Source organism: Suricata suricatta, chromosome 2, assembly GCF_006229205.1.
Source record: "Suricata suricatta isolate VVHF042 chromosome 2, meerkat_22Aug2017_6uvM2_HiC, whole genome shotgun sequence".
Classification (NCBI taxonomy): domain Eukaryota; kingdom Metazoa; phylum Chordata; class Mammalia; order Carnivora; family Herpestidae; genus Suricata; species Suricata suricatta.
The window spans coordinates 78,712,993-78,724,284 of NC_043701.1; the positions used below are offsets into that span (position 1 = coordinate 78,712,993).

Consider the following 11,292-nt stretch of genomic DNA (forward strand, 5'->3'; position numbering starts at 1 on the left):
TCGGTGGGATTTTGAGCAGAGGGATGAGGCTGGGTTCCTGAAGAGCTTTTGACAGCCCCTAGTGTGTGCGCTATTTTGATTCAGAATGAATTAGTGAGACTCGCCAGAGGGCTACTCTGCAGGAAAGTAAGGCAGAAGGAATAAACTGCCTTCTGTTATGCCGTGCTAAGGAAACTCTGAAAAGTACGAGAATTTCCTTCCTCCTAAATTTCTTTGACATTAATTGTGGAAAATGATTTCTAAACTTAACTATAATCATCTGGGGGCTGAGTCTCTAAGCAGACCTGTGAATTAAAACAGGAGTGTGTGCAGACACACACACCCATATATACATATATATGTATATATATGTATAAAATTGCCAAAGAACTTCACCAGTGGAGAAGTTAAAGATTTATGTAAATATATTCCTAGGTTATTATGCTCATATGCTTGGACAAGATTTTTAAGAAATTAGAGTTTCTTGTGAATTTACACTTGTTACATAAATGTAAAAAAAAACCCCAGGTTTTTTAGTATTTAAAGGCTCTAATTCAGCATGGCAGTTCTTTAGAAAAAATAGTTTTGTGTACTTAAATATCGATGTTACTTCTTTGCTCATCTGATCTTTAAATTAGGATTTAAATTTTTAATCAGTGTCTAAAGTCCATCATGGTAGGAAATATAAGAACAGCAGACAGTGGGCATAGATAGGTATTTTGGCTGAAGCCGCTGGAGGAGTTTTACATTCCTAACAAAACTACCCTGTTCACAGACTACTGTTGCCTTTTAGCTAGTAAGCCTGTCCATCTTTGAAACTTCTGCACCTAGAAAAGTGAGGTAATTAGATACCTCCAAAAAATGCTTCTTGAAAAAATGGATGACTAGGTTCTCTTTATGCACTTAAATGATCAAAATGGGTATATTATCCATTCTCAAGAACAACTTCCTTGCAGATAATCATTTAGAACCTAGCTAACAACTGAAATACCTAAGTTCTAGAATGTTATGAACACTATTCATCATCCTGACAAACAAGTGCTAAGCAACAGTAAAATATGTGCAGAAAAATAAAGTTAGAATGAAGTTTTTAGAAGTACCTTTATAGCCTTGCTTAGATTCCCTCCCCTACCCCACCCCTGAAAGTGCCACCTTGTGGGAAATACTGGAATAAAACAAAAAAGCCCATGTCTTAGGACAGTGTGAATTTTAAAATAGACGTTTCCAAGAAAAATCATCTCACTTTCCTACCATATAACCTTCAAACTGCTGTAACAATATTTAAATAGATGCTTGAAAAAAGCTGTATTAATTTTCAAGAGGCTCTTGTTTTCTTCTCGATGGCCAGAGCACTGGTATCAAGGAAACACAAATACGTTGATGGGAGTTCATTCATTTATCTACTCCCTGGGAATGCTAAGAAATAGAAAACACTTTGAAGAGCTGATTCGTATGTCAATAAAACAAACAACTAACTGAAGAAAAATAGTTTAAAAATCAGACCCCTCCTCTTTCTACATTTGTTGTTTACAAAGGTCAGAAGATAGAAAAGGCCAAAGGAATATTTTGGTTTATTTTCTAAAAAAATACAAGTTAGAAATGCTTGAGATATAGGTATGTAACACAACTAGGTTGAAAATTGCATTACTAAGAAATCAAAGTGCTATTTTCTTACGCTTTTGAGGAAAACACCACTACTAATTATCTAGGGACTTACACTCCGTGATAGGCTTTTGTAGTCTCAAGAAGTTTTTCCACAGTGGAGAAGAAACATGTAGCTATGTTCCAAATCAGACATCTGAATGTATCAAGTGCACATGATCCAGCATTTGGGTTTCACCAGTTCTCAAAAAATTCTGGTGGCACAGAAAATATGTGCCTTTTAAACATTTATTATTATTGTTTTTTTACAGTGAACATTCTTAGGCTTGCATAACAAGTGTTAGCTTCACATGGCTGCTTCTTACACGAAATAAGACGGAGTATAATAGTTCACTCAGGTCACCCTTTGAAATGGTAATTGCTTAGAAAGGCTCTTTCATAAAACATATTTTAGACCGCATCAACTTCAAAGTTTCTGGATGACTTTGATAGAAATTCTTATATTTGTTAATAAATATTTACCCTTCAAAAGATGTCTAACTTTGAAACTACCCTTCTTTGAATACCTTCATTTTCTCTAGAATTTCCTCTACCCATTGTCCACTGTTTTATGCCTTTTAAAGATTTAGAAATTATGTTAACACCTTTATTTTTTAAAATAAAGACACTGTTTTTATGTGTCACAATGTCAAATATATGCATTCTTTTAATTCTGTCAATACCTAAGAATTTATAATGTCTCAACATTTTCTTTCTAAGGTGAATATTCTATAGTCCCTATACTAACACAATTAAGTAACTAGAGTGCCTTACTAACTTTTAATATTACTCTTTCCTAGACCTAGGGCTATGCAACAACATGTGCTTTTGGTAAATGTGAGACACTCTTTGCTGTGATCATAAAAATAGCCAAGTTGTCATTTAAAAGAAGTGATTCTTTGAAGAGAAGAATTTTAATACGTTTATATTAGGAAGCTTACATGATTTTAATTTCCATAATGGCTCGAGGACGGCCATCACTGACCTTTAGAGGCATATTGTTAAAAGCTCAATTTAAATACATAATTTAAGATACAAAATATTTGGTACTATTTAGTTTTGTTTTTTTCCCCCTCACTGGGATGGATAGTACTATGTTCTGGAGTCAGAAAGATACATTTCTATTGAGAGGTGCACATTTTCTTTAAGATATTAACATCTTGTGCATCCTGAAATTTTCATTTTTACTTAAAACCAAACAGCGGAGATGCTATTCTTATGTAAATATTTTGAACTATTTTTAGTAAGACACCTTGGGCTAAGTGAAAATTTGCTGTTCCTAGTGTGTGATTCCTAAGAGAAAATCATGAGAATACAGAGGGATGAAAAGGCTCCAAGCTCTTGTCTAAAACAGGTTCTCTGCTTCTTGGGTTCCTCTCTACTTTCGAGGAGAGATGAAGTGGGAGGTGCCAATGCACTGGGTTCTTACATGCCCTTGGGAATTATGTTTTTACGTTTGTAAGATTAGGGCCTCGTTACCTGTGCCACACGAATAGGCTATGATGCCGGAATACACAGGTTTCTCTCTTATTCTGACAGGGGATTGTTACAACTTCACCACGCACTACGGCTCCCACAATGCCTGGGCCACCGGAACAACCATCATATAGAAACTATGAGGCACATTCTAGCACCAGCCCTCGAATGTTGATTCAAATGTGATCAAATTTTTACTGATATAAGCAGCCTCAGTATATCCCTGGGACAGTATGACCTTTATAGCTAACCACTGTTTGGCTTTTGGCAAGGACGTTTGAAACCATATGTCACAGAAGAATAAGCTGTCCTCAGTAAGTTCCTACGCCGCTGTATGCTTCAAACTGCCCTGCTGGCAAGCGTGCTCGTGTGGCATCTGGATTTCAGAACTGGTGAGCCCGGATGTAAAAATGTAAAACAAGGGAGTAATCACTTAACTGCAAGAACCAACAGATGGGAGAGCTGGGGTCAGAGAGGCCAAGATAGCCTCTCTTTCTGCCTCTCAGGGGATAATATGCCAAGCATCTAATGCATCTCATGCCAAAATGTTTGTGCTTTAAGTTTTCTTCATAAACACTACTGAGAAATGAAACCAAAAGTATATGCTAGAAATAAAGCGGAGCTCTCTCTACTTGTTTAGAAGTCCCAAGAATGCTGAAAAATTCCAGTTTAGAACAGCTGCATTTTTCTTGAGAGAACTTATGAAAACCTTAAAAAAGCAGAAACTCAAGTTACGTTCACTTTCACCATGGATACTAGCTAGAAAGCGGATGATGAATCAGTAAAGTGAGTTTTAAAATTCAATTTCTAGGGCACAGCAAAAAAAAAAAATGTCTTCAAAGGAAAGGCAGAGCTCACTTTTCCAGGGGAGACATTGCCCCAATCGCTGTGGATTCATTGTATCTCAAGCATTTACAGTGATGACAAAACATAAGCAATGCTGTCAACAAGGAAGAAAGCACCAAATATTCTTGTGGCCCATCTTCTCATTCATTTCTAGCTTTAGACCAATTTTCCTGCTCTTCAAGTTACTGAGTTAGAAAAATATTAAACACTATATGTATTAAAAAAGAGTAATTCCCAACCCAAAAAGCTTTCAAGGAGAAAAGTCTAATTTTTCTCTTGTTCACGATGGTAGTATAGAATGTTAAGTTGTGAAGAATTCAGTAAGGCTAGACAATATATAAACATCAACTGGAACATTTTCTACTGAGTGAAGCAATGTTCATTCTTTGACAACCCTAACTCTAAACAGCCTATCTGTTGCATGCACTCAAAACATGAGTCAGAGAGCAAAGATGGCTAAACTTCCAAAAAGATACTTCATCTCTGTGTCTTCGGGTTCTTGAGCTGAGCACTAACCACATATAAGGCAGAGATGACATGAAATATAGAGAACGGTAGAGAAAATGGCAAGAGAAAAGGTAAAGCTGTTCACAATGCCCAGGTCAGGCTGGCTCTGCAGGGAGCGGGAGTATGCCCAAGGCACTAGAAACAAGCACAGCCTGGGAGATGGAGAAAAGATCACTTTATAGAGTAAATATGTATTTCTAAAAAAAGTAGTTAAAGACATTCTCTTCGATTCTACACTGACATCATCTAAAAAAACTGTAGAACACTAAGTAACAGTTTAAAGCAATCTATGTGCTGGTGATAGAGAAGAGCCACTCCTCCACTCACTGCCTAGGGAGCGACAGTGAATGCTGGGGGGAGACGGCACCGGAGTGAGAGCCTCTGGGACCCTGGCAGGACTGCAGAATTGAAACCATGAGCCACAATCTGAATCTGACTATTTACAAAAGGTTCGCTGACGGCAAGCAAGCAGGAGGTGCACGGGAATGGCTTAAACTATCGGTTATCAGTTATATGTATGAGGGGCCCCAGGGGATAGAAAAGCTAGAAGCTCTGCAATAAAGGCAGTGCATGGTAGAAAAAATACAGTGTAATAGGGAAAACTTAAATGGTATTCCTGTGTCTTGTCAGAGAAAGCTATTCTCCGAACCAAAACAGGAAACGGTTTCTGACATATTTCTAAAATCAAAAAACAAAATAAAGTAACAACAGAACCCGAAAAGGAAACAGATTTCAAATCAGGAAATAAAGGCTTTCTCTATTTTTTTTGACAAATTTACCCATTTGAGGTACACTCCCTAAATCTATATAGCAAGTAAGAAAAAGCTTATAGGGTATTTTTCAAAAGAAATAATAAAGCCTATAATACAGGTTAAAATGGACTTATAGTGAGTAAATTCAGCTTTTGTCAAAAGTAAATAGAATGTATGCTTTAAAAAAAAACAGGTCTCTTAAAATATACTAGCATTTTTTTCCTTTTGTTGTGTGTATAACACTTCATCTAGATAGTGATCCTTTTACCTCTAACCAATTTACAGTTTTGGGCCATAAAAGAAATTCTGAGAACATACACTCATGTGTCCAATTTGAGACGCCCATTCTGGTAAATCACCTTTAGTCAATAGACACCTGTTATTTATAGGTCACTTTAAGTCTTTAAAATTCAATTATTGTTGTTTGTTTACAGAAAGTAACACTTTAAGAAATCAAGAATCTCACACACACACGTACACACATGCACGCACATGCACGCACGTGCGGGCACACCCTCACTCAAAAGTACCAAAGCAGGCTCGGGCAGCTGCAGAGAGATTACATCATAACTCAGCTGTGCCTGGACTGCTCACTCCACACTGGCAGCATTCAAGATTAGAAAAATGAAATGGCAGCACAATTGGTCAGCAGCTTCTTTTCTTCTGGAATTTTTCCAGGTTCTTGAAACAAACAAACAAACAGACAAACAAACAAACAAATGAACATAAAGCTGCAATCGCTGTTGCATTGATTTCAAAACAGTGAACTAGGCTGTTTCCATGGAGAAGCAGAGCCCGTCCAGACTACGGCAACTAGAAAGTCCCCAGCCATCAGGGATGCTCAGTGGCTCTGTGGGGCTTACTCAGGGGGGGGCCCATCAACCCCCAGGGGTGTTCTCCCAGTGATCAGCTCAAGATGGCTGTCGGGCTCTCAGGCTGTATTCATCTCTGAGCTGTTCTGGCTGGGCGGCAGACGGGAATCCAGATTCTCTTTGCACCTCTCCAGGTCATGGAAGTACGGGTGAGACAGAGCGCTGTACGCAGATATTCTTTTGGCTGGATTAAAGGTCAGGCACTTCTGTGATAAAGAATAAAATGATTGATTGATGTAAAATATGTCCATTTAAACAATGTGTTTACACAGTTATACACTTATTCACTGCCATGAATTGTCAGCATGTGTACCTACTTCATGGGATAGTAAATAAAATGTAGACAGTAGCCATCTTATTTATGTCCTCAGTATAAACTGCTCTTCAGGAAAAAGCAACAGCTTTTGGGTTGCCTGTGGACTGTTACCTCCTTTCTCTTCTACCTACCTCAAGTCCTTTAGAAGATATTATTATTATTATTTAGGTAGTGATTTTTATTTTTCTTAGTTTATATATTTTTGAGAGAGAGGGAGTGCGAGAAGGGTAGAGGCAGAGAGGATCCAAAGCGGGTTCTGTGCTGATAGGAGAGAGTCTGATGAGGGGCGACCTGAGCCAAACTGAGCCACCCAGGCGCCCCTAGGTAGTGATTTTTCTAATGCTAGCAAACTTAGTGCTGTAGTCAGATTCATCACTCTAACTTTTTACCCTTCCCCAATGTTTGTTGATGAGTCAGGAATGGAACAGAACAGGGTTGTCTTGTTTGGGGGTAAAAGGGCAATTACTAAACTACAGTAAATGGTTTCTGACATATTCTTTTTAATTTTTTCTTCAATATTTATTTATTTTTGAAAGACAGAGAGAGACAGAGCATGAGTGGGAGAGGGGCAGAGAGAGAGGGAGACACAGAATCCAGGCTCCAGGCTCTGAGCTGTCAGCACAGAGCCTGACGTGGGGTTCGAACTCATGAGCCATGAGATCATGACCTGAGCCAAATCAGACACTTAACTAAGCTACCCAGGTGCCCTTGTTTCTGACATATTTCTGATATCGAAAATAAAATAAAATAACAAGAAAATCAAAAAAGGAAATACATTTTAAAGCAGGAAATAAAGGTTTTCTCTATTGAGGAGGGCAAGGAAGGGCTAAAATCTAGGCCCAACTTATCCTGACCCGCTAGCAAGCTGTGTACTCTGCCCCAGGGCTGCACCACCTAGAGGAAGGGATCCCTTCCTCTGGTGCACGTCTAGGTGCCTTATGGGCAGCAGCAGTGTCCATTAGGTTCAGTTATGGTACTAAACTCTATTCCAGGCTGTCAAGTGTAAGTAGAAGGTGAAAGGGTTGCGGGGCTGGAAGGTGAACTTCTGGGGCAGTGATCTCCATTCTCGCACTGATGACTCATAATCAATTAGGCAAAATGCTTCCCTAATCTTAGTTCCATTTCCATGCCAACCCCAGGTAATCCTGCTCTTCAAATCCTCCTCCTGTCCTTCCACCAACACCTCCAGAGGGTCTAGCAGGTAGTAAGCACTAGTGGAGGATGAGTAAGACACATCCATTGCCCAGGAACACACAAGTAACAGAGAAGCTATACCAGCTTCTCCATCTTTGTGAGGCAGTACCCACTGAAGTGAGCTGGGTATCTGAAATGTCTATGAATTTCAGTCCTCCATGTAATCTAAAGGTATAACATTATCATGGTTATGCTGACTTCTTCCATTTAATCTGGAGTTTTGTGCTCAAGGAGCTCAAAGTCTCCATCATTATCTTGACGATTAGGGGCCCCTCGAACACCTCTGTTGAATGCTTGTGACCTAGAAAAACACTCACAAGTAGAAAATTCTATAGTAATTCCAGGCAAATTTGGGGGTCCCCTGAAATCTTATTTATCCTGCACTCTCCACCAGTCCACGGATGCCAGTTTCTCATAGTGTCTCCTGAAAACCAAAGAGCCAAGGGCAAGCAGATGAGGGAGCTTATTGGCAGAATGGTTCTATGGTCTCTAATAGCAATAAACGTCGTGAGGAAAGTTTTGCATGGGCTGGATTCCGTAAGGACAGAAGAGCAGGGGCAAAACTCTTGAGCCTGAGCTCTCTCTTCCCAGAATCTAGGAAGGAGAAAATTAGGAAGCAGCATTAGAGAAGGAAGCAGCCAATATAATCCCTAGGACACAGGAAAGAAGAAAAAAAAGTGTTGTGGGAATATGTTCAAGATAGAGAGACATGTCCCTAGAGGACTGTCTCAGAGGAAGGCTGTTCCCTCAGCTCTTGATGGCCTAAAGCTGGGAAGAGGGTGGAGAGAAGGAGAAATCCTTAGCCTAATGTAGAAGTGTGTGAGGCTCTCCAGCTGGAAGTCTTAATCCTTTATGTTTTACAGAACACAGAAATGGTGGCTAAGTTCTATCACTGCTCTACTTCAACTGAACAATTAGATGACTTGAGAATTAATTCAAAATCTTGTGTAAGAATACTGTTTCTGCAAGAAAATCTAATTTACTTGCCAAATAAGTGACTTATAAAATGAGTTTCTGGAATTGCTATTTAGTCAAGAGTTGAATACTATGATGGAATGGATCCTTTTCAGCACATATCTTCCTTCTTCCCACCCCTCCTTCATGGGAGGAGTATATTTTCCTCTATTAGAGTTGGTTTTGGCCACATAACTTGATTTGGCCAGTGGAATGTGGACAGAAGTAGCAGGGTGCCTCTTCTAAGCCTAGGCCTTTAGGAGCATCGTGTGTTTCTGCTTGCCCTTCTGGGAGCATCTAACATCTATTATGAGAAAAACATGCCCCGGGGAGCCAAAGCTCCTCTTGTTCTGGGCCCTAGAATGAGACCCATGGAGAAGACCTGTACTTGACCCACATGCTGAAGCAGAGCTGTCTATCCATCTGTGGACCCATGAGCCAGAAATAAATGTTTACTGCTGTGTGCTAGAGATTTTTTTTCACGGGGGGGTTGTTGGTTATGCAGCAAAAGTAGATTAATCCAAGGACCGTCCCCTCCGCCAGCCCCCACAAGTTTTTTACCTTAGGATCTGAAAGCAGTTAGTAGAAACTCTAAAACTTTTATCAGCAAGAAAGTAAGTACTCAGCCTCTCCAGTTAACCATGATGAATTGGACAAAACTTGTAAAGATGGGTAGGTGTTGGTTGTTAAAAATATTTTTCCCCCTGAATGGTCTTATTATCATGCCCAACTTACATACATATATGAGAGCATTTATAAATGTCAATGCATATATCTGTCCATACATGGCTGAGCATTATATAGTTAGCCTTTATTTCAGATAAAACAAAGGACAACTCTTATAGGTCTAAACTTTAAATGTTGTTTCTTAAATAAAACAACTTCCTAAAACTCTTCACTGTTCCTCCTTACTAAATAATTTTCAAAAGAGGCAACAAGGCCTGCTGGGACTTCAGCTGCCTATTTGGTACCAAAAAGTCCGCTTTGTTCTGCATTATAATAGTTTCACCTTCTGTCCCTAGAGCATGAAACAGTGAGAACTTTCAGGGGGTTCTAGGCTTTGAGGTCTTGGGCTATCCTTTCCCTGAATGCCCACAGATTATTATGTTTTGTCCTTAAGTATCTTCTAGTCCTGAGGTCACTGGATCTGCTTCTTATTCCTCTCCTTTGCTTTTTCTAATCTTTGATGACACTCTTTGTTCACCCTCTTCTTTCTCTCTTTGGTAGTTTCTTTGTTCCTTTTTCTTCTTTGTCTCTTGCTACTTCTCTAGTCCAGCACTAGTGTGTGGTCTGACTCTGAAGGCCTGCACGCCCAGTGAAGGTGCTGAACGAGCGAGCATGTGGCATTGCTCACCTCTTGGTGATTCCTAATGATGTTGGGGAGATAGTCTGAGTTGTCTTTGGATGTCCCAGTAGCTGAAGGAGTGGGATACTGTACTACTAACATTGTTTATCATTGTGACTGCTTATCCAGAATCTTCTTCAAAGAGGAGCATTTTATTCAGAGTTCCTGCTGAAAAGGGAAGCCTAGTGTGGCCGTATTTTATAACACAGTATCCCAATCTCCCTCCCAGCACAGCTGACTGGACTAGGAATGCTGGCCTGAGGCTGCAACCCATATCATGGCTTGGCAAAAAGGTGAGGAGTGTCAGCTACATTCTTCCTGTTAGGAGACTGATGTAGGAAATACTAATAGCAAATGTTACCAATGGGGGTTAGAGCTGAATGGATTTATGAATTAGCTGAAATTCTGATAGTCAGGGGCCAGCCTAAGTTAAGGGGAGTAGACAGCACTACAGAAAAGAAACAATGGAGAGGAGAAAAGGCCTGCAGGGCAGAGAAAAGTAGAGTTGCTAAGAGCAGGAGATGCTCTTAGCAGGACTGGGAGAGCATTTATACTCTGGATGGCTTTTCACTTCCAGGCCACATGAAACATTCCATCAAACCTCCTTTTCTAAAGGTAATGCAAGTATTTGTCTGTTACTTGAAACCAAGGAAAACTTTTCCTAAATAGTAGGTGAGCCAGCAAGTGTGTGTATATATAGTGAAATTCTGCATAGGAGAATATTCTCGCTTCTAATAAGAATTTGTTTCAAAGGATGTGGGCCAAACTTCTTAGTTAGTGTCTTAGAAATAAACAGTGGGGAGGGAATATAGCTGTCCTTCTCCATAATGTGGCAGTGGAGGGAAACTTGGAATAAGCATTAGAAAATGAGCCCCCATCAGCCAAAGATGGGAGTTAGGGCTTTCACTGGGAGAATCCGTGGCTCTGCAAACATGCCAATCAATGCCTGTGTCCGCACAGAGCTAAAGTATAACATTCCTACTAAGACATATAGACTCTTAGTCTATTATTTGAAATTTAGCACACACTGACAGAATGGGAGCACTAGCTCCTCCAGGTCTAGGACTCTCTTGGGTAGATGTCACAGGTTGTTATTCAGTAGGTAAAGGATACACTCATTACTCATTGGGTTCTGAATACTAAGAGTAGCTCAATAGGTCCACCCCTCTACCTATTTTTCTGTCCTCTAAGTCAGGGAATTGTATACAAGGCCAAATATTACAAGTCTGAATCTTAAGCTGAACACAAGTCCTTATTTTCAGTGAGATATTTTAAATGTTCATGGCACATTCAATACTTATTACAAGCATATTTCTAGATGAATGGAGAGGCTTCAAAGGCTGCATTCAAACGCACATTTAAAGATGGCAGGTTGAAAGTGTATAGATCAGACTCTTTATATAGGAAACG

General features: G+C 39.7%; 1 protein-coding gene across 3 annotated transcripts in view; it reads right to left on the bottom strand.

The window, feature by feature from the left end:
• Positions 1-1,533: 1,533 nt before the first annotated feature.
• CDK6 (cyclin dependent kinase 6) overlaps positions 1,534-11,292 on the bottom strand; it is a 243,150-nt gene continuing 233,391 nt past the window's right edge. For all 3 annotated transcript variants that reach the window (XM_029929062.1, XM_029929053.1, XM_029929070.1), the window contains exon 8: positions 1,534-6,279. In XM_029929062.1, the coding sequence (XP_029784922.1) occupies positions 6,133-6,279 (147 nt within the window). In that variant the 3' untranslated portion in view covers positions 1,534-6,132. The remainder of the gene's footprint in view (positions 6,280-11,292) is intronic.